This window comes from Lissotriton helveticus, chromosome 4_1, assembly GCF_964261635.1.
Source record: "Lissotriton helveticus chromosome 4_1, aLisHel1.1, whole genome shotgun sequence".
NCBI lineage: Eukaryota > Metazoa > Chordata > Amphibia > Caudata > Salamandridae > Lissotriton > Lissotriton helveticus.
In genome coordinates, this window is record NC_136063.1 from 1,476,813,837 (window position 1) to 1,476,838,482 (window position 24,646).

A 24,646-nucleotide genomic window follows, 5' to 3' on the forward strand; every position below is an offset into this window, starting at 1 on the left:
TGGGTTAGACACTGGCTATATGCAAATCAGCTCTGACCCTGTGCCTCATGGGAACAGTCCAGTCCGAACTACCAAGCCATGTCTTTCCCAGACCGGAATCAAGCATCCAAGGACCGGTTTCTGGCTATCAGCCTTCATCAGCCTGGATAGCTTGACTCCAGTGGTGTGGAGAGCCTGGGACTCACGTCTGAGCATCCCCAGCACACTCGGGGTGAAATTGCAAAAAACACAGTTGATGGACAGAATGTAGAACAATGTCATACATTCACCCCAGTACAAGGATCGGGGCCTAAATCCATCGTATTTTTTTGCACTCCACACCACCCTGGGTTAGACACTGGCTATATGCAAATCAGCACTGACCCTGTGCCTCATGGGAACAGTCCAGTCCGAACTACCAAGCCATGTCTTTCCCAGACCGGAATCAAGCATCCAAGCACCGGTTTCTGGCTATCAGCCTTCATCAGCCTGGATAGCTTGACTCCAGTGGTGTGGAGAGCCTGGGACTCATGTCTGAGCATCCCCAGCACACTCGGGGTGAAATTGCAAAAAACACAGTTGATGGACAGAATGTAGAACAATGTCATACATTCACCCCAGTACAAGGATCTGGGCCTAAATCCATCGTTTTTTGCACTCCACACCAGCCTGGGTTAGACACTGGCTATATGCAAATCAGCTCTGACCCTGTGCCTCATGGGAACAGTCCAGTCCGAACTACCAAGCCATGTCTTTCCCAGACCGGAATCAAGCATCCAAGGACCGGTTTCTGGCTATCAGCCTTCATCAGCCTGGATAGCTTGACTCCAGTGGTGTGGAGAGCCTGGGACTCACGTCTGAGCATCCCCAGCACACTCGGGGTGAAATTGCAAAAAACACAGTTGATGGACAGAATGTAGAACAATGTCATACATTCACCCCAGTACAAGGATCTGGGCCTAAATCCATCGTTTTTTTTTGCACTCCACACCACCCTGGGTTAGACACTGGCTATATGCAAATCAGCTCTGACCCTGTGCCTCATGGGAACAGTCCAGTCCGAACTACCAAGCCATGTCTCTCCCAGACCGGAATCAAGCATCCAAGGACCGCTTTCTGGCTATCAGCCTTCATCAGCCTTGATAACTTGACTCCAGTGGTGTGGAGAGACTGGGACTCACGTCTGAGCATCCCCAGCACACTCGGGGTGAAATTGCAAAAAACACAGTTGATGGACAGAATGTAGAACAATGTCATACATTCACCCCAGTACAAGGATCTGGGCCTAACTCCATCGGGTTTTTTTGCACTCCACACCACCCTGGGTTAGACACTGGCTATATGCAAATCAGCTCTGACCCTGTGCCTCATGGGAACAGTCCAGTCCGAACTACCAAGCCATGTCTTTCCCAGACCGGAATCAAGCATCCAAGGACCGGTTTCTGGCTATCAGCCTTCATCAGCCTGGATAGCTTGACTCCAGTGGTGTGGAGAGCCTGGGACTCACGTCTGAGCATCCCCAGCACACTCGGGGTGAAATTGCAAAAAACACAGTTGATGGACAGAATGTAGAACAATGTCATACATTCACCCCAGTACAAGAATCGGGGCCTAAATCCATTGTTTTTTTTTGCACTCCACACCACCCTGGGTTAGACACTGGCTATATGCAAATCAGCACTGACCCTGTGCCTCATGGGAACAGTCCAGTCCGAACTACCAAGCCATGTCTTTCCCAGACCGGAATCAAGCATCCAAGCACCGGTTTCTGGCTATCAGCCTTCATCAGCCTGGATAGCTTGACTCCAGTGGTGTGGAGAGCCTGGGACTCATGTCTGAGCATCCCCAGCACACTCGGGGTGAAATTGCAAAAAACACAGTTGATGGACAGAATGTAGAACAATGTCATACATTCACCCCAGTACAAGGATCTGGGCCTAAATCCATCGTTTTTTTGCACTCCACACCAGCCTGGGTTAGACACTGGCTATATGCAAATCAGCTCTGACCCTGTGCCTCATGGGAACAGTCCAGTCCGAACTACCAAGCCATGTCTTTCCCAGACCGGAATCAAGCATCCAAGGACCGGTTTCTGGCTATCAGCCTTCATCAGCCTGGATAGCTTGACTCCAGTGGTGTGGAGAGCCTGGGACTCACGTCTGAGCATCCCCAGCACACTCGGGGTGAAATTGCAAAAAACACAGTTGATGGACAGAATGTAGAACAATGTCATACATTCACCCCAGTACAAGGATCTGGGCCTAAATCCATCGTTTTTTTTGCACTCCACACCACCCTGGGTTAGACACTGGTTATATGCAAATCAGCTCTGACCCTGTGCCTCATGGGAACAGTCCAGTCCGAACTACCAAGCCATGTCTCTCCCAGACCGGAATCAAGCATCCAAGGACCGCTTTCTGGCTATCAGCCTTCATCAGCCTTGATAACTTGACTCCAGTGGTGTGGAGAGACTGGGACTCACGTCTGAGCATCCCCAGCACACTCGGGGTGAAATTGCAAAAAACACAGTTGATGGACAGAATGTAGAACAATGTCATACATTCACCCCAGTACAAGGATCTGGGCCTAAATCCATTGGGTTTTTTTGCACTCCACACCACCCTGGGTTAGGCACTGGCTATATGCAAATCAGCTCTGACCCTGTGCCTCATGGGAACAGTCCAGTCCGAACTACCAAGCCATGTCTTTCCCAGACCTGAATCAAGCATCCAAGGACCGGTTTCTGGTTATCAGCCTTCATCAGCCTGGATAGCTTGACTCCAGTGGTGTGGAGAGCCTGGGACTCACGTCTGAGCATCCCCAGCACACTCGGGGGGAAATTGCAAAAAACACAGTTGATGGACAGAATGCAGAACAATGTCATACATTCACCCCAGTACAAGGATCTGGGCCTAAATCCATCGTTTTTTTTGCATTCCGCACCACCCTGGGTTAGACACTGGCTATATGCAAATCAGCTCGGACCATGTGCCTCATGGGAACAGTCCAGTCCGAACTACCAAGCCATGTCTTTCCCAGACCGGAATCAAGCATCCAAGGACCGGTTTCTGGCTATCAGCCTTCGTCAGCCTGGATAGCTTGACTCCAGTGGTGTGGAGAGCCTGGGACTCACGTCTGAGCATCCCCAACACACTCGTGGTGAAATTGCAAAAAACACAGTTGATGGACAGAATGTAGAACAATGTCATACATTCACCCCAGTACAAGGATCTGGGCCTAAATCCATCGTTTTATTTGCACTCCACACCACCCTGGGTTAGACACTGGCTATATGCAAATCAGCTCTGACCCTGTGCCTCATGGGAACAGTCCAGTCCGAACTACCAAGCCATGTCTTTCCCAGACCGGAATCAAGCATCCAAGGACCGGTTTCTGGCTATCAGCCTTCATCAGCCTGGACAGCTTGACTCCAGTGATGTGGAGAGCCTGGGACTCACGTCTGAGCATCCCCATCACACTCGGGGTGAAATTGCAATAAACACAGTTGATGGACAGAATGTAGAACAATGTCATACAGTCACCCCAGTACAAGGATCTGGGCCTAAATCCATCGTTTTTTATGCACTCCACACCACCCTGGGTTAGACACTGGCTATATGCAAATCAGCTCTCACCCTGTGCCTCATGGGAACAGTCCAGTCCGAACTACCAAGCCATGTCTTTCCCAGATCGGAATCAAGCATCCAAGGACCAGTTTCTGGCTATCTGCCTTCATCTGCCTGGATGGCTTGACTCCCGTGGTGTGGAGAGCCTGGGACTCACGTCTGAGCATCCCCAGCACACTCGGGGTGAAATTGCAAAAAACACAGTTGATGGACAGAATGTAGAACAATGTCATACATTCACCCCAGTACAAGGATCTGGGCCTAAATGCATTGTCTTTTTTGCACTCCACACCACCCTGGGTTAGACACTGGCTATATGCAAATCAGCTCTGACCCTGTGCCTCATGGGAACAGTCCAGTCCGAACTACCAAGCAATGTCTTTCCCAGACCGGAATCAAGCATCCAAGGACCGGTTTCTGGCCTGGATATAGGCCCAGATCCTTGTACTGGGGTGAATGTATGACATTGTTCTACATTCTGTCCATCAACTGTGTTTTTTGCAATTTTCACCCCGAGTGGGCTGGGTATGCTCAGACGTAAGTCCCAGGCTCTCCACACCACTGGAGTCAAGCTATCCAGGCTGATGAAGGCTGATAGCCAGAAACCGGTCCTTGGATGCTTGATTCCGGTCCGGGAAAGACATGGCTTGGTAGTTCGGACTGGACTGTTCCCATGAGGCACAGGGTCAGTGCTGATTTGCATATAGCCAGTGTCTAACCCAGGGTGGTGTGGAGTGCAAAAAAACGATGGATTTAGGCCCAGATCCTTGTACTGGGGTGAATGTATGACATTGTTCTACATTCTGTCCATAAACTGTGTTTTTTGAAATTTTCACCCCGAGTGGGCTGGGTATGCTCAGACGTGAGTCCCAGGCTCTCCACACCACTGGAGTCAAGCTATCCAGGCTGATGAAGGCTGATAGCCAGAAACCGGTCCTTGGATGCTTGATTCCGGTCTGGGAAAGACATGGCTTGGTAGTTCGGACTGGACTGTTCCCATGAGGCACAGGGTCAGAGCTGATTTGCATATAGGCAGTGTCTAACTCAGGGTGGTGTGGAGTGCAAAACAACGATGGATTTAGGCCCAGTTCCTTGTACTGGGGTGAATGTATGACATTGTTCTACATTCTGTCCATCAACTGTGTTTTTTGCAATTTTCACCCCGAGTGGGCTGGGTATGCTCAGATGTGAGTCCCAGGCTCTCCACACCACTGGAGTCAAGCTATCCAGGCTGATGAAGGCTGATAGCCAGAAACCGGTCCTTGGATGCTTGATTCCGGTCTGGGAAAGACATGGCTTGGTAGTTCGGACTGGACTGTTCCCATGAGGCACAGGGTCAGAGCTGATTTGCATATAGCCAGTGTCTAACCCAGGGTGGTGTGGAGTGCAAAAAAACGATGGATTTAGGCCCAGATCCTTGTACTGGGGTGAATGTATAACATTGTTCTACATTCTGTCCATCAACTGTGTTTTTTGCAATTTTCACCCCGAGTGGGCTGGGTATGCTCAGATGTGAGTCCCAGGCTCTCCACACCACTGGAGTCATGCTATTCAGACTGATGAAGGCTGATAGCCAGAAACCGGTCCTTGGATGCTTGATTCCGGTCTGGGAAAGACATGGCTTGGTAGTTCGGACTGGACTGTTCCCATGAGGCACAGGGTCAGAGCTGATTTGCATATAGCCAGTGTCTAACCCAGGGTGGTGTGGAGTGCAAAAAAACGATGGATTTAGGCCCAGATCCTTGTACTGGGGTGAATGTATGACATTGTTCTACATTCTGTCCATCAACTGTGTTTTTTGCAATTTTCACCCCGAGTGGGCTGGGTATGCTCAGACGTGAGTCCCAGGCTCTCCACACCACTGGAGTCAAGCTATCCAGGCTGATGAAGGCTGATAGCCAGAAACCGGTCCTTGGATGCTTGATTCCGGTCTGGGAAAGACATGGCTTGGTAGTTCGGACAGGACTGTTCCCATGAGGCACAGGGTCAGAGCTGATTTGCATATAGCCAGTGTCTAACCCAGGGGGTTGTGGAGTGCAAAAAAACGATGGATTTAGGCCCAGATCCTTGTACTGGGGTGAATGTATGACATTGTTCTACATTCTGTCCATCAACTGTGTTTTTTGCAATTTTCACCCCGAGTGGGCTGGGTATGCTCAGACACGAGTCCCAGGCTCTCCACACCACTGGAGTCAAGCTATCCAGGCTGATGAAGGCTGATAGCCAGAAACCGGTCCTTGGATGCTTGATTCCGGTCTGGGAAAGACATGGCTTGGTAGTTCGGACTGGACTGTTCCCATGAGGCACAGGGTCAGAGCTGATTTGCATATAGCCAGTGTCTAACCCAGGGTGGTGTGGAGTGCAAAAAAACGATGGATTTAGGCCCAGATCCTTGTACTGGGGTGAATGTATGACATTGTTCTACATTCTTTCCATCAACTGTGTTTTTTGCAATTTTCACCCCGAGTGGGCTGGGTATGCTCAGACGTGAGTCCCAGGCTCTCCACACCACTGGAGTCAAGCTATCCAGGCTGATGAAGGCTGATAGCCAGAAACCGGTCAGTGGATGCTTGATTCCGGTCTGGGAAAGACATGGCTTGGTAGTTCGGACTGGACTGTTCCCATGAGGCACAGGGTCAGAGCTGATTTGCATATAGCCAGTGTCTAACCCAGGGTGGTGTGGAGTGCAAAAAAACGACGGATTTAGGCCCAGATCCTTGTACTGGGGTGAATGTATGACATTGTTCTACATTCTGTCCATCAACTGTGTTTTTTGCAATTTTCACCCCGAGTGGGCTGGGTATGCTCAGACGTGAGTGCCAGGCTCTCCACACCACTGGAGTCAAGCTATCCAGGCTGATGAAGGCTGATAGCCAGAAACCGGTCCTTGGATGCTTGATTCCGGTCTGGGAAAGACATGGCTTGGTAGTTCAGACTGGACTCTTCCCATGAGGCACAGGGTCAGAGCTGATTTGCATATAGCCAGTGTCTAACCCAGGGTGGTGTGGAGTGCAAAAAAACGATGGATTTAGGCCCAGATCCTTGTACTGGGGTGAATGTATGACATTGTTCTACATTCTGTCCATCAACTGTGTTTTTTGCAATTTTCACCCCGAGTGGGCTGGGTATGCTCAGATTTGAGTCCCAGGCTCTCCACACCACTGGAGTCAAGCTATCCAGGCTGATGAAGGCTGATAGCCAGAAAATGGTCCTTGGATGCTTGATTCCGGTCTGGGAAAGACATGGCTTGGTAGTTCGGACTGGACTGTTCCCATGAGGCACAGGGTCAGAGCTGATTTGCATATAGCCAGTGTCTAACCCAGGGTGGTGTGGAGTGCAAAAAAACGATGGATTTAGGCCCAGATCCTTGTACTGGGGTGAATGTATAACATTGTTCTACATTCTGTCCATCAACTGTGTTTTTTGCAATTTTCACCCCGAGTGGGCTGGGTATGCTCAGATGTGAGTCCCAGGCTCTCCACGCCACTGGAGTCACGCTATCCAGACTGATGAAGGCTGATAGCCAGAAACTGGTCCTTGGATGCTTGATTCCGGTCTGGGAAAGACATGGCTTGGTAGTTCGGACTGGACTGTTCCCATGAGGCACAGGGTCAGAGCTGATTTGCATATAGCCAGTGTCTAACCCAGGGTGGTGTGGAGTGCAAAAAAACGATGAATTTAGGCCCAGATCCTTGTACTGGGGTGAATGTATGACATTGTTCTACATTCTGTCCATCAACTGTTTTTTTTGCAATTTTCACCCCGAGTGGGCTGGGTATGCTCAGACGTGAGTCCCAGGCTCTCCACACCACTGGAGTCAAGCTATCCAGGCTGATGAAGGCTGATAGCCAGAAACCGGTCCTTGGATGCTTGATTCTGGTCTGGGAAAGACATGGCTTGGTAGTTCGGACTGGACTATTCCCATGAGGCACAGGGTCAGAGCTGATTTGCATATAGCCAGTGTCTAACCCAGGGTGGTGTGGAGTGCAAAAAAACGATGGATTTAGGCCCAGATCCTGGTACTGGGGTGAATGTATGACATTGTTCTACATTCTGTCCATCAACTGTGTTTTTTGCAAGTTTCACCCCGAGTGGGCTGGGTATGCTCAGACGTGAGTCCCAGGCTCTCCACACCACTGGAGTCAAGCTATCCAGGCTGATGAAGGCTGATAGCCAGAAACCGGTCCTTGGATGCTTGATTCCGGTCTGGGAAAGACATGGCTTGGTAGTTCGGACAGGACTGTTCCCATGAGGCACAGGGTCAGAGCTGATTTGCATATAGCCAGTGTCTAACCCAGGGGGGTGTGGAGTGCAAAAAACGATGGATCTAGGCCCAGATCCTTGTACTGGGGTGAATGTATGACATTGTTCTACATTCTGTCCATCAACTGTGTATTTTTGCAATTTTCACCCCGAGTGGGCTGGGTATGCTCAGACGTGAGTCCCAGGCTCTCCACACCACTGGAGTCAAGCTATCCAGGCTGATGAAGGCTGATAGCCAGAAACCGGTCCTTGGATGCTTGATTCCGGTCTGGGAAAGACATGGCTTGGTAGTTCGGACTGGACTGTTCCCATGAGGCACAGGGTCAGAGCTGATTTGCATATAGCCAGTGTCTAACCCAGGGTGGTGTGGAGTGCAAAAAACGATGGATTTAGGCCCAGATCCTTGTACTGGGGTGAATGTATGACATTGTTCTACATTCTGTCCATCAACTGTGTTTTTTGCAATTTTCACCCCGAGTGGGCTGGGTATGCTCAGACGTGAGTCCCAGGCTCTCCACACCACTGGAGTCAAGCTATCCAGGCTGATGAAGGCTGATAGCCAGAAACCGGTCCTTGGATGCTTGATTCCGGTCTGGGAAAGACATGGCTTGGTAGTTCGGACTGGACTGTTCCCATGAGGCACAGGGTCAGAGCTGATTTGCATATAGCCAGTGTCTAACCCAGGGTGGTGTGGAGTGCAAAAAAACGACGGATTTAGGCCCAGATCCTTGTACTGGGGTGAATGTATGACATTGTTCTACATTCTGTCCATCAACTGTGTTTTTTGCAATTTTCACCCCGAGTGGGCTGGGTATGCTCAGACGTGAGTTCCAGGCTCTCCACACCACTGGAGTCAAGCTATCCAGGCTGATGAAGGCTGATAGCCAGAAACCGGTCCTTGGATGCTTGATTCCGGTCTGGGAAAGACATGGCTTGGTAGTTCAGACTGGACTCTTCCCATGAGGCACAGGGTCAGAGCTGAATTGCATATAGCCAGTGTCTAACCCAGGGTGGTGTGGAGTGCAAAAAAACGATGGATTTAGGCCCAGATCCTTGTACTGGGGTGAATGTATGACATTGTTCTACATTCTGTCCATCAACTGTGTTTTTTGCAATTTTCACCCCGAGTGGGCTGGGTATGCTCAGACGTGAGTCCCAGGCTCTCCACACCACTGGAGTCAAGCTATCCAGGCTGATGAAGGCTGATAGCCAGAAACCGGTCCTTGGATGCTTGATTCCGGTCTGGGAAAGACATGGCTTGGTAGTTCGGACTGGACTGTTCCCATGAGGCACAGGGTCAGAGCTGATTTGCATATAGCCAGTGTCTAACCCAGTGTGGTGTGGAGTGCAAAAAAATGATGGATTTAGGCCCAGATCCTTGTACTGGGGTGAATGTATGACATTGTTCTACATTCTGACCATCAACTGTGTTTTTTGCCAGGTGTTGAGGGGCGCCGGAGGCCTCACAATGGGACCAGTGGCAACGAGATTTGGATTAGTGCCAGAGGGGGGAGGAAACAATATATAAGGCTAGGGGTTGCGTGAAGAAATGGATATGGATCTGGGGTCCCTGGCGGAAGTACCGATCCATGGGGGGAGGTGTGGGATAAGAGTAGCACTGGTTACTGGTCCACGATACTGTACTGCATGCCTTCGAATGTACAATGAAATGTTATCATTTCACATGCCAATTTGAACACTGCTCTGTATTTTCTGTATCACTGAGCAAAGTAATAAAAGATTTTTTTTTTTTTAAATCTGCAAAAATAGGAGGGGAGAAGGCAAAATGTTTGGGGGAAGACCACCGTAAGGCTGACAGGTCTAACACATCCCATTCCAGTCGACTGTGACAATGAATTAACATGTTCCAGTTGATTCAGGAAATTAAATTCTGGTTAAAGAACATTTCTAAGTTGCTAGAACTGCGGGAAAGGAATTGGGAGGTGAGACAAAAGGAAGAATAAGTGTGAATTTGTGGAGATGGTTTTGACAATGAACAGTAAAAATATATGTTAAAAGTGGTACGTGGTACAGAAAATGGCAAGAAAAAAGTTGCTACAGAGTTATTGACAGCATGCCACCACCAGCAACTACATTTTCTATAAATCCTACTTCCCAGTCACTAAGGTCACCACATCAGTATACAAAGCTGTGAGAGGGTTATTTCAGCCCTACAGTACTAGGTATTTAATTGAATGTGAAACAAAGTGTTTAGTTAACAACTGAATTTCTACATTTGGTTTAACTGAAATTGCATTTACCTTTGCTGTCTGTATTTCTTCCTGTACTTCTTTATCACTTCTTCTAAGGACTGATTTCTCTTTTCTAACCTGCAAAAAAAGACAGTAAAAAGTCGGTCTAGAAACATTTTTAAACGCACTGATAAAGCTAACAAGTCTGGCGCTACATGCCCGATGCTTAGCTTTCCCAATGAAAGTTTTGTTTTTTCACATGTTTTGAAAAACCTTATGGATGAGAAGCTACTGTGTCCGCGTCAATCAAAAATAAAAACATTGGCTAAAAGCAAAAATATGTTTGGGTCTCAAAAAGAAGACTTACAAAGTAGGCCCTGAAAAGAACACAGAAGGCCCGATTCACAAAGGTACCTTACACCTTTGTGCAAGTTTACAAATTTTTGGTATTCACAAAGGTAAACTTAGACCAAACGTCTAACTTGATTTGATTTGATTTGATTTTAAAACGTATAAAGCGCAACGAATGCTCTGAGGCGTCTTGGCTCTAACACTAAAAGATCGAGCCACAAACAGCAGCAGGTACATTAGATGTATGTTTGAAAGAGCCATGTTTTTAAAGATTTCCTGAACATAGTGAGGTTCAGACTGTTTTTGATCGTGATAGGTAGGCTGTTCCAGGGTTTGGACACTCTTACCAAAAAACCCCTGCCACCCCTGCGTACCTGCTTAAATCTGGGTTCTTGCAGCAGCTTCAGATGAACTGATCTGAGATTTCTGGAAGGAGCGTAGTACTTTATTCTGGAAGTCAGATAGAGAGGGCCTCTGTCATGAAGTGCATTAAACGTAATGCAGAGCGCCTTGAAAGCTATTCTTTTCCGGACAGGTAGCCAATGAAGTGCCACCAGCCGCTGGGCTACTTATTCATGCCTAGGAATATTCAAGATTAGTCTGGCAGCCGCATTCTGCAGACGTTGGAGCTTGCTCAAATGTTGAACTTGGGTCCCGAGGTACAACTTTTCCGTATTCACAAAGGTAAACTTGGACCAAAAGTCAAATTTTACTACTCTTTGGTATTCACATAGGTAAACTTACAAAAAAAATCTAAAATTACTAGCAGTAACTTACCCTTGTGAATATCAAAAAGTAGTAAAGTTAGACTTTTGGTTTAAGTTTATCTTTAACTTACACAAAAGTGTAAGTTTACCTTTGTGAATCAGGCCCTGTGAGTGTGAATGTGCCTCTGGTGCAAGGGCAGATTTATGTCTCTCACAGTGAACCTAGGTAATGGCTGTATTGGGTCGACCTATTACACAATGATGTAAGATGTAGCGGCCGAAAGAAAAATGTGGCTCACACAATTAAACACCAATGGATTAAGGGGAATGATGAAAGGTCCTACAAGTAAGTACATTATGCATATCATTTTTGTAAATATCAAAAGGTCTTGGCTGACACCAGACCTAATTACACTTTGGTAAAACATTGATAATGCTTGCTGTTCTCCTAAAGACAAGTTGAAAAGTATTGTGGAGGATAATGCATTGTGACTTTAAATTTCAGAAACTAAAGTAGCGGGATACCCTGACTGGTTCTGTATAAAACCCTGCTGATCTGGTCTTAGAATCTTCCAAGGAAAGCCAGATGTGCTGTTGTTGATTCAGTACTTTGGAAATCAGCAAACTGTTTTGCTCAATGCAGTGCTTAGTTAGAGTCAGTGTTGTAAGTGGGCACCACTGGTACTCCTTTTAGGGGAACAGAACAAACAAGCTACATATGTTTGGTAACAATATTTATGGTGGATACTCTATCTAAACACAGCTTCCTCACCTTAGAATATCCTACGGATGCCAACCTGGGCCTGGAGAATTTTTCCAGCAATACCCCCACACTACGATAGGTGGCTACATAGAACTGCCACCCCTGCAGCTGACGTCAGTTTCCTGTATTTTTCCTTCATGCGCCCTCAGACAAGGAGTATAAAGCAATTGCTGGTGACCGCTAACTTAGACTGTTTTAGATGTTAAAAAGAAACCACATCACAGAAACAGGAACGTGGGAGGACAGGGGGAATCTGAGGTTAGATAGAGACTCCCAAGAGCATTACAGAAGGTAAGGTAAGTAACTTGTTCCTCTGATAAGTAGTTTTAATCTCAGATTCTTATTTCTTTATAATCAAACCTTTTCATTTTCCATAACAACCAGTACAGATATCCAAGGATAGTGTCAGACTAATGTGGCGGATCTACATAAAGGGCTGCACTATGGATGAAAAAAGATTAATTACAACTAACATGAAACATTTTGCCTCCCTGGATTCGTACACTAATGACAAGAAAACCAACCTCACCAGCAGAACTGTTACACTCCCTCCAGCCTCCCCAAGCCCTACGAGTAACCTCAAATTCCTCACCTTATAATAGATATCAAAGCAGTACCTCCACCAGGCAGTCTGTGGAGTGGACTCAAACCAAAAAGTCTTGTAGAACCAAGTAGGTGAAGAAATGTCCTTCCTACTGGGCCTAGTGTTTCGTGAATGTATGCACTGATGCTAACATAGCAGCTTGGCAGATATCTAGGATAGACACCCCTCACTCCAGCGCAGTTGTAGCAGCCTTGCCTGACACGGAATAGGCTGTCAGACTTTCCAGGTGCTGCTTCATGGCCAGCACAATGAAGTTCTTGATGCAGAGGACTATCCTCATCAAAAGGGACCTCTTCTGCACTGCTTTCCCTTTCTTTGCTCGAGAAAACCCAACACAGTTGACTGTCCACTCGGTGGTACGATCATTGCAAAACCTTAAAATTCATTTGGATTCAACTGATGTAACCTCTCCTTCTCTTTCGAGTGGCAAAGGGGAGAAAAGAACGCTGATAGAGTGATTGGCTGTCAGACATAGCTGGGATAGGGCTGATGTGGCTGGAAACCCCTTCCGTTGCCACGAAAGGGGAGAAAGGTAGACTGGCCACGAGGAGTAAAAGAGAGGCCCATGGATCTGGCCTTAGCTTGAGAGTCCTTGAACTGCACTAGGGCCGAATCTGCCTTTTCCCCAAAAAGACGGATTCCATCAAAGGGCAAATTAGCCTGGACATCGCCTGAGAAGAAAGTTGTCCTAAGCCAGGCGTGGCACCTCAAGGCCACTGTCGTGGAAATCAATTTGCCCAGCCAATCCGTCGTTTCAAGGCCACATCCGTATGGTCAGTTTTGCTGCACCTCTCCCATCCTTAACTGCATGAGAGAGCAAAGCCCGGGCCTCCTCCAGTACTTGTGGCAGCACTTGCGCAACTATCTCCGAAAGGGACAGGGAGAAACAGCCCACCGACCGCAATGCCAGGCTGGAGGAAGAAAACATTTTCTTGCCAAATGAATCCAGCCTCTTGGATTCCCTATCCAGAGGGGCGGAAGGGCACGTGCCCTGAGAAGTAGAGGCCCGCATCACCAAACTTTCTGGGGTGGGGTGTTGGCTGAGGAACTTTGGGTCGCCTGGACCTGGGCGATGTGCAATTGTCATGTTCACAGGAGCCCCTGTGCGAGGCTTGGACCACATGCCTAGAAGGACATCCGTTAGTGCTTCATTAAAGGGCAAAAGGGGTTCTGAGGTAGAAGCCCCAGGTTGAAGCACTTTGGTTAGGAGATATGTCCTGACCTCCACGGAGGGCAACTCCAGTCCAAGGACCTTGAATGCCCTCTTAACCACCATGGCATAAGATGCCCCTCCACTGTCACCACAGTTGGTGGAGAGAGCATGCCAGTATCTGGAGAAGTATCCAGTCCACTGGCTTTCACAAGTTCCCCATTCAAGTCCAACTGCTCTGCAAAATCAACCTGGTGTTCCAAAGGGTCCATAGACCCCTCCCATTCCTCTCCCAAGCCGAACACATCCACAAAGTGTTCAGGCGACAACAAAGAACCCCTGGGTTCTGTCGACGTCGGAATCGGCTAGTCGGAGATAAGGATGGGGCTGTACCGCCGATGAGCACTGGTGGCACTGAAGGCACCGACTTTGGGTCCGACCCCGGGGGGGGGCGCGTTGGCATGACCGGCGTTGATCCAGATCCGTGATCAGATCTGAGGCCCCACCGGTGCCATGGCTGGAGCTGACGGCATCGAATCCAATGGGGCTCCTTCCGAAGGCTCACCAGAGGGGTCGAACCACTCAAATACACAGCGCAGGGCCTTGTAGAACAGTTTTATTTGAGTGGGGGTCGCTCCAGCTCCCTAGAACCGTGCCTAGAGCGTGGGTGCTCATTACCTCCTTCCTCAACGGATGACAGTTAAGGTGAAGATAAAGTCCATTTTGCCTTCTTCTTCTTCTTATGCCTCTTCCCCGATTGTCCCGAAGACCTAGAGTGGGACGAAGAGGGCTTTGGGCTCCGACAGCTGTCCCGCGACCTCCTCTTCCTTGATCAGGACCTGGTCCTCCGCGTAGTGTCTCTTGACATATCGGCTGCAGGCCGCAAGGAGCTTCAATCCCTGCTCCTGCAAGGCCTTAGGAGCCATAGCCCGACAGTCCGAGCACGACTTCGGATCTGAGTCGCGCTCAAGACACCAGAGGCAGATGAGGTGGAGATCGGTACCCAACATCGTGCGGGGACAGGCCCTGCATGGCTTGAACCCTGTCTTGCTCGAAGACATCCTTACAAACAATGGAAAAAATTCTCAAATTTGACAAAAAGTCTAGAAAAAGCCAACAAAAAGTGACAGAGGGGTAGCTCATCCCAGAATGGCCTTACCTGGCGTGGAAAGAAAAGAACTCACGTCCACATGCCTGGGTGGCACCTATATGAGGTCATAATCGATGCTACCGACATCTATCGACGTCATGCAGAGGTGAATGTAGCCACCTGATGGCACGCGCAAATGGTATTGCTCAGCAAACGTTTCCAGATCAAGCCTGACGCCAGGGAAATTCAAAGGTAAGGAATCTTTTTTTTTTATATATATAATTTTATTAACGATTTTTACAACAGTTTATTCCCCCTCAACCCCCCCCCCCCCCCGCACAGGACAATTCAAGACAAAAATGAAAATCAATGCAAACAAAAGCAATCTTTTCTACACGACAATAATCCATGCCTACACTTGTTTATATGCTTTCAAAAAAAACAAAGAAAGGGGAGAATAAATGAAAAACCAAATATACCATACACGAGGAAAAAGAAAAACAAGGTAGAAAAAGGTAGAAAAAGACATAAGCAAGGAAGGGATGAACATAACGACATGCCTGAGCTATCCTAGACTAGGAGATATCAGCAAGTGGGGAACAGCAGGCAACCCAAGTGATACCTTCACACCAGAATCTATGATCTAATCGTCCTGTTTTTCCAATCTATAATCGGATTCCATATCCGCAGTCCTAGTGATCTTCCCTTCTTCCCCTTTCTAGCGTACATCGCCTTTTCCAAATTATGTATAAGCAACAACCATGCCAGCCATTGCTGCATTGTGGGCGGTAGTCTATCCCGCCATGCGGAGGCTATACATAAACGTAGCACAGCCATAGCCACAAATACTAAATATACATATTGTGGTTGCAATGTTCCCTGCTCCACTCCTAATAGTATTACCTCTGCTGTTAACCTTAACTTACAATTCAATGATCTATCAAAAAAAACTTCTATATCTTTTAACAGGGGGAGCAAGTTCGGACACTCCGCAAATATATGCTTTAGATCTCCTTCCGTGCTATCACATCTTGGGCACGTAATCCCCTGTGTGCCTCCCCACTGGGCAATTCTGGCTGGCGTGTAATATAGCTTATAAAGGGTTTTATAATGTTGAGCTTGTAGCGCTGATGAACGAAGAGCCTCCTTCCCAAGTTGTAACGATTTGTAACGATTTTTCGAACACCCCCATGGGTATCCCTAAAGAATCTATCCATTTTGTTTCGAATTTTCCTAGATCATACCCTCTATGGGCTATAAGCTCCGCATACAGTCTTTTAATCGTACAACCGTACCCCCCCTCGATTACTCGAAGTATTGCGTTATCGCCAAATCCAAGTGGGCCCCCTCTTTTGCTGGCCAAAAAGCTTCTCGTCTGCAAGTACTTGAAAAAACTCCTTGTACTAAAACCAAACTCCCGTTGTATTTCTGTAAATTGACGTACTCCCGTCGGGCCTATCAGGTTCCCCATTCTTTTCACTCCTAATCGTCCCCATTCCTTAAACGTAGCGTCAGCAAAAATCTCGGCGGGTAATGTAGGATCATCCCCTAATCTAGTATATGCGTGAAATCTTCCCAGGTCAAAACTTATTTTAAACGCCTTCCATACCTTGTATGCCACCTCTATCGTCTTGAATCTAGTTCTCTTAAAGTAACTTGGTTCCGTGTATCTTAGGAATGCATTCTCTGCCTCTTCCCCTAAGATCAAACTATATATCTCTGTTGATCCTGCATGTGTCTCATCTTCCATCTCGGCACCTCCCAAAAGGCCTGTCATTTGCTGTAAAGCTGCTGCCCAGTAATATAATCTCAAGTCTGGTAATGACCATCCGCCCCATCCCTTGGCAAAGACATGAACCTTATCTTACCCTGTGACCAGACAAATCGGTTAATCATGTGCTCTATTTTACTAAACCAAATTAAATTAAAAAACAAGGGGATGGTTCTAAACAAATATAAGATTTTTTGCAGTAAGTTCATTTTAACATAGTTTACCCTACCTACTATTGACATATGCAGGTTATGCACCCTATCTAGGTCCTTTTTTACTTTCTTAATAATGGGGCAAATATTAATTTCCACCAGTTTATCCAGATCAGCTGTAATTGTAACACCCAAATAGATCCCCTCAGCCACCACCCGTGTATCTGTACAAACTGCATGTGTATTCTTTATAATTTGCGTCTTAGTTTTATTCAGTGCATAACCAGCCACTCGCCGGAACTGCTCTGCCTCTTGTTCTATTGCTCTAATAGCCTCAGTAGGTGATGGTGTGATGACCACAATATCATCTGCATAGGCGAGTACTTTAATGAGCCCCATTTTGGTGTTTAAAGGACAAATTTGATTGTTTAGCTCCAGTTTCAGGATCAGTGGGTCTATGTACATTGCAAATAGCAGGGGCGAACACGGACACCCCTGTCGTGTACCCCGAGTAATAGCAAAGGGAGCGGTACGGCCTGCATTCACCCTGACACAAGCGGTGGGATTTTTATACAATGTTTGAATTGCCTTGACAAAACCTCCTCCAAAGCCCCCTCTCCTTAATACTGCCCACAGAAACTCCCACTTAACGCGATCAAAGGCCTTTTTGGCGTCCAACAACAAGGCTGCCATTGGTTTCCCCTCCTCACCCTGTGCATCAAATAATGTGATCATCTTCCCAACAAGTAATGTGGTGCCTCTTTTGTGGGATGAAACCATGTTGGTTAGTGCTCACCAGCTGCGCTATTACCTTGGCAAATCTCACCGCTAACGTTTTTGAGAAGATTTTTAAGTCGTCAATAATCAGTGTTATTGGCCGATATGATCCTGGCTCTGTGGGAGCTTTCCCTTTTTTAAGGATTATTATGATGTCTGCCCCTCCCCAGCTCGCTGGTATGGATATTCCTGCCTGTGCTTCTCTGAGTGTTCTGACAAGATCTTCCTTAATAGATGTCAAAAAAGTCTTGTAAAACTCCCCCGTAATCAGATCTGGCCCGGCTGCCTTGCCGGATGGTAAGCTCAGCATGGCCTCCCTAATTTCCTCCACATCTAGGCAGGCATCTAGTGAATCTCGGTACTCATCCTGCAATACTTTGCTCGGTGAGTCTTGCAAATATCTCTGTATTTCAACAGCGTCTCTGTCCTGTTCCTCCTCATAAAGCTTACAGTAAAACTCCCTAACGACCTCCAGGATTCCCCCACTGTCTGAGATCAGATTGCCACTGCTATCTCTTATTTCCTTTATTTCCCCTTTGGCTGCCCTCTGTCTCGCACGTACTGCTAGCGTGCGCCCCACCCTTTCACTGCATTCATAGCATTTCTCCCTCTGTGCATTATACATTTTAGCTGCTTTGACTGCTATACCCTCTTCTGCCGCCGCCTTGGCAACCATAACTTCCAGGGACCGTTCTGCCACCTCCCGATGCTCTAGAGTAGCCTGTGCCAATCTCTGTTCTGCTTCCAACAAAGCCGTATTTAACTGATCAGTCTTGACCTTCTCTTTTTTTGTTTAGCCAGGCTATAGCTAAGCGTTTCGCCCCGAAGCCCCGCATTGAAGGCGTCCCAATCGTTCCCTGTGGTGGTGCTACCTCTATTAATATCCCAGAACTCCTTTATCCATGAGTGCATATAGGTGACATATTCTGCATCCATCAGTAGTTCCCTTTCAAACGTCCAGGACCTTACCTGCCTTCTGAGCCCGCTACCCGCTATTGTCAAGATCAAGGGGTTGTGGTCCGACAGGATTCGTGGAAGTCTTTCCACTTTAACGTTAGCTAGCATTGATCTAATCATAAAAAAATAGTCTAGGCGGACACATTTAGAATGAGGGGCTGAGTAATAAGTAAAACCCGCCTCATCTGGCTTTAGTTCCCCCCAGACATCCACCAGTGCATTGTTACTAGCCATATTCATGATTGCTCTGCATACTCTCTTTTTCCTGCCTTGGTATTGCCCTTTTGAATCTAACCCTAAGCCTAAGGCCCCATTAATATTGAAATCTCCTGCAAGGATAATTCTTGGGGCCCATGCGGCAAGTTCTATATCTAGGAATTCAAATATCTCCGGATCGTCCTCGGTTGAACCATAGATCGATCCAAGAGTAACCCAGTCTTCTCCAATCAAACATTCGATCAGGGCCCATCTTCCCCATTGATCCTCCAGTTTCTTTCTTGTCCTAATATTAAATAGTTTCGTTAAGATAGCCACCCCCCTGGTTTTAGCCCCCTGTTTTGAATGTACTAACAGGCGTAGCCCTAGTTGTTCCAGCAGGAATGGTTTATTGCCCTCTATGTGGGTCTCCTGAAGACAGATGAAATCAGCTTGTGTATTTTTAAGTAAGAGAGCTACCCTTTGCCTTTTTAACCTGTCATTAAGCCCGCACACGTTCAGTGTCAATAACTTAATATTTGAACTCATATTAAATCCTTTTTTATTTTCCGCACGTGACCCACATATATTCCACTAGGCCTTTCTTTGTTACGCCTATGTTGCTTTCCAACTGTACTGGCCCCTTTTTCCCGGCTATTCATGTTAACTTTTATTTCCACCTCGACTTCTCTTGATTGCGTTTTCCATTTGACATGATTACCCTCTCTATCCCGTAGTGCCCTCCTTTCTTCCCACTGTCCTGTGCTTCCCCCCTCCCTCCCCCTGCAGCCCCACCCCCAACCCCCCCTTCACAGGCAAATAGGCCAATCCTGACCTATGTGTGGCTGTTTCCTGGCCCCTAGAGTGTCGCCTCCCCCCTCTCCCTTACACGTAATTTTACAAACCAATACCCTTGCAGAGTATCCCATTAAACTTAAACTTATAATCTGACAATAATAAATAATTCACCCTTGAATGTGTACAAAAAATGACATTGCGTACTCTCAGCCATCCATCTTTTCGGTAAACAACAGTACTCATTTAACCGCAAGCCTAGAATCCCCCCGGCTTCTTTTCTCTTTCAGCTCGGTCAAGAAACTCTGCGCCTTGACCTCCGAAAAAAACATTCTGGTATGACCGTCTAATATCACTTTTAGTCTTGCCGGAAACAAGAGATAGGCCTCGCATCCAATCTTCTGAAAAGGATCAATCAACTGTCTTAGCCGCCATCTCCTTTCTATCGTGGCATGGCAGAAGTCAGGCCATGCGAAGAAGGATGTTCCTTTGAAAAAGCGACAGTCCTGGGGCTTAGCTTTGTCCATGATCTCCTGTCTGGCCAGAAAGTTCCCCATAAATACCAGCATGGCCCTTGGTTTATCATTTCGTGAAGCACCATACGTTTTCTTTTGGGTCAGGGGAAACCTATGTGCCCATTGAACCTCTACCTCCCAGTTCCAAGCCACAATCTCCGGGAACGCTTCTTTCAGGAGAGTGACCACAAATGCCCTGGGATCCTGCTCCTCCACCCCTTCTGGGATACCCAGTAGCCTGATGTTATTGCGCCTCTGCCTGTTCTCCAAATCCTCGAGTTTCCACTGTTTATCTTCATTGCTTTTCTCCTGAGCTGCTCTAAACTCTTGCCAGCGGGTCACCTCATCCTCGAGTTTCCCCGTTCTCTCCTCGACTTCCGTTACTCGGCCTGCCATCTCAGCATACAGCTTGTTCATTTTGCTCAATGACCCTTAAATTTTTTTGTTTACTTGCTTAGCTCTTTTGGACTCTGCCCTGGCCTCCCCCTGCATTTGTTTCAGGGTTGCATAAAGTAGGTCCATTGTAGGAACTTGGGTCTGATTTTGTGTGCTGTGTGAGCCAGCCTGCTGATCTCTTACGTCCCCTTCCTCCTGGTATAGGTTGGACGTGGCCGAATAATACCAAACCAGTTTTTTGGCCATCTCTAGTTGTGTTGGGCTGACCGGGCTTTGCTGTTTAGGGCTCTGGCGGCTTCTCTGCGGCTTCCTCTTCTGATTTATGGTGGGCCGTTGGATTGTGTCCTCCGATGTGGACTGAGCCTGATCTGCATCTGATGTGAAGCTTACTACAGATCCCTCATCCTAGTCAGACCCCCCACTCCCGGATGATGTGTCCGATATACCTGTTTCTTCATTTACAGAGAAGAAGCGTTCCTCATTAGGAGAGCCTGGCACATGTGATTCTTTTGTTGTCACGGCCTGTATTTCCAAGGATTCTGCGGGTTCGGGGTGCCCTGGGAGTTCCATAGTATACCCATCCTCGTGGCCAATCTCTTGTGAGCCCGTCTCCACTGAAAGCTACATGGGTAAGTCTGATATTTCTGTAGCACTTGTAGCGCTTGTAGCACTTGTAGCACTTGTAGCACTTGCATCTAAGGTTTTTGCCCCCCCAGTGCTCCTGTGTGCATCGGGCAATTGTCAGAAAGGGCTGGAGCATCTAGAGGTGTGTCCGACAGTGGTTGAGGTTGCTCAACACCACCCCTAATCTCAAGGTCTGCTAAGCCAACTGCTAAGCCATTTAGCCCTTCTAACATGTCACCACTTTCTCCCGCTGCATCAAAATCCTGCAAAGTCAGTCCAATGCTGTCTGACTGGGATACAGCGTGGCTTACCTTACTGCACTAATTTTTGTATCCGCCTGAATTTTCTGCATCTTGTGCGGCCTCCACGGCGCGCTGCTCACCCGCCATCCGATCTTTCTCTGCTGCCTCGCACAGTTCTGACACATCTACTGTCTGTATATTGGGGATCGTCCCGCTCGGTGCTCCCGGTGCGCGCGCCGCCACCAATGCAATCGGGGCTGCCGCTCGCCGAGTCGCTGATGATGAGGATGTCGGTGAGGCTGTAGCGCGGCCGCTCAGATCTATTCCGCTTGTGTTGCCGCTTTGGATACCCGATCTCCCGGTGCTCCCCGGTGCCCCTGTAAACACCTCCACGAGGGTAGGTTGCCTCAGCGTGCTTCTTGGAGTTTTAGTGATTGCCTCTCTCTGCGATAGCGCCGCCGCCTTCAGGGCTCTTTTCTCGGCCGCTGCTGCTACTGCCTTACGCTCAGCCCTCTGCTCGGCTCTTAACTCGACATCTCTCTCCTTCTCCTTTCTTTTAAGTTCTCCTTTACTAGGTGCTGAGTCCATAGCAGGATCAGTATGTTTTGCTGCCGCTTGCTTCCTGGTCACCGCTTGCGTGTTAGATATTTTCACGGTCTCGTCCGTCTCCTTCTGTCTCACCCCGCGTGGAGGCATCTTGTCTCGATAGCTTTTGGCAGGACTAGATTTCCGAGTATCTTGTCGATAGAGCCAGGTAGCCTGCAATACCTTGTGAAGAGACTTTTGTTGTAGCAATGTCAATGTCTTAGATAGTATGCTCCTTATCATAGACCAGCTAAACCTCTGCATTATCCTCATTAGTTGAGGACATTTTCCTCTTTATCGGGAGAGGGAGTTACTAGCATCTCACTCCTGTGGCCGGTCCGCGGCCATCTTGCCCAAAGGTAAGGAATCTGCAGCTAGAAGTCTCTATCAGATACTGATCTTACATTCTGTATACATGTCTAAAAGATCATTGGTATATATTTGACTCTATTTTGAAGAGCTTAAAGAAAATTCTTGTTCTTGTTGAGTTGAATGGAGAAGGTTGGTGTTCCAGGAAGCTATCTCGTCCTGTGTGAATTATAGGAATGCAGTCTTGCTTGGTTTACCTAAATATCTTTAATCACTTTAGGATTGTGATCTATCACTTAATCTACCTCAGTCAGCTACTAAATCCCAGTTAAACTTACATCATAGTTTACCAGTGCATACATGGATAATATTTAAGACACTTGCATGGTGAAAAAGGCACTTGCTGACACTTGTCCTAATTATCTCAGCTCTTTGCCTCAGCACTATGAACCCTCTACCAGGCATTCTTTCCATTTTCATACACTCTTTGTTATGCCCATATTCTACAGCACCAGAACAAGCATATTATTTTTCAAGAGTTCTGGCTTCTATTTTCAGAACACCGGAGGTATAAGACTCTCTCATCCTATAGATGAGCTGTGTGCCTGCGAGAGTGCAGGGTGGATAACTTTAACACCAGGCCTATTGGCACTGACTATGCTGGTTTTATATTATGGTGTACCTAAGGTTCATTGATGACTTGATTCCAAGTTTCAGTAGCTTCTCTAACTACACTCCCATATGCCAGGGATTGGCCTGGGTGAATTTCAAATTGTACCCTGGCCTCCACGAAGGTGTGCAGGTCACCTACTTGTTCTAATGCAGCCCTCGACTATTTCCTTATGCCCTTCACTAACTTTCAAACTTTGGGAAGAATCTACAATGAGTGGTCCGGAAAGTATGGTTTCCAGGTTTTAATTATTTTGAGGCAGCATTTCCAGCATTCTTACAACTTGCATTATTACTTACATCGGTAGAGATTTGCTTTCTATATTTTCTCAAATAGCCGGGTCTAATGGCTTAGTGAACTAATGCATCCACTCTAGGGGCCTGTGTTCGACCTCATGGTCACAGATTCAAATCCCGGTGGGTCTGTTCAGCCTTTCATCCTTCTGAGGTCGATAAAATGAGTACCATTGAGTAGGGTAACAATAAACATCTGTTATCCAGCGCCAAAATACCCATGAGTGAACGTGCACAAATATACGCAATGTTAATTGTGTCAGCAAACGTCAATGTTTACATTTTAATCTGGAGTAACAGGACTTTGCATAACCCTCTGCTGTGAACGACGTGGCCGCCCTCTCTAGTTGGGCTGCTACATAATGCAGTTTAAGGTCGGGTGCTCCCAGTCTGCCTTGAGTCAGCGGTTGCTGCACTTTTTCCAATGTCACCATGCATTTGACCACACCCCATTTCAAACTGACTAACAAGCTGTAGTTGCCCAAAGAACCAAACTAGGCTGCTTATTGTAATATCCACAAAATAATGCAATAAGTGGGTTAGCCTAATTAGTTGGCAGGGCTTCCTTACCTATATTTTACAATGGCAGACTGCATTGATTGTCTCAACTAATGCAAGTGCCAATCCTACCTTACCCAATACGTGTCCCTGTTGTGATGCATTTGAACCCCAATGTATTTAAATGAATCTGGCGCCCATCTTTGCAGAGCTCATTGTTGAATTCAAAATGTCTCTGCATTGTGACTTCAACGAGAAAGGACGGGATTTCCCCCAGTTGCCCCTTAAACCTGCCAAAATACCAATGTGAACTAGTATGTTGACAATCAAGCTTCAAACTACATCGTAGGTACTACTATAAAGAAGGATGTCATCAGAGTACAGTGAGATATTATGTTGGATGCCAGAAACAGTGATTTATTTCTCACTGGTCCTATAGCATACTCGGCAAGCCAAGGATTCCATTGAGAGGGCAAACAGTAATGGTGACAGTCGATATCCTGATGGGAGGGGAGCCATGCCTATTATCCACCAGCTTGAGATTATTTCAACTATTCTATTTCTTGAGGTTAGGGCAGCATATAGTAGCTGAATCCAACATTTAAATTCTAGGACAAAATTCATACATTTTAGGACTTCTTTTTTTGTAAATAGACCCTTATTCAACTTTCAAAACAGAACAGAAAATACAAGTCTTCAATTGCCGCAAAAAGGATCGCTTTTATACTGGAGTATTCTCCAGTCTAGATGTAGGTTACCCCTATTGGCGGTATACAAATTAGAAACTGTCCAGAATATGAAAAACCATGAAGCGCAAACCTACAATAGTAGCAACATAAACCATGATGTGTCATGCAGGCTTAACCACCAACAGGATTAACGCCTGAGAAACCATAGGGACCCCCATACTTCTCAGGAATTAATCCCACCTCAGTGTGTCAAATGATTAGGTCTCGCCTACGCAGCGAGCATGCACTGCATAGGAAAGAGACCTTTAGCCATCGGCACAGCTTTGGGGGAAAAAACGTGCACGCTTTGCATTGCTTCCAATGGTAACACATGCACGTCTGGCGATTCCCTTGCGGGAGCCAGCGTCGCCATATGGCCGCAATCATCGCGCCTTGCTGCTCTCTCCCGCAAGG

The 24,646-nt window shown here is 47.2% G+C and overlaps 1 protein-coding gene across 1 annotated transcript in view; it reads right to left on the minus strand.

Moving 5' to 3' along the window:
• Positions 1-24,646, minus strand: part of CAGE1 (cancer antigen 1) — a 1,568,844-nt gene that overhangs the window by 221,799 nt on the left and 1,322,399 nt on the right. Inside the window, exon 14 of the mRNA XM_078688067.1 lies at positions 10,130-10,198. Within this exon, the coding sequence (XP_078544193.1) occupies positions 10,130-10,198 (69 nt within the window). The remainder of the gene's footprint in view (positions 1-10,129; positions 10,199-24,646) is intronic.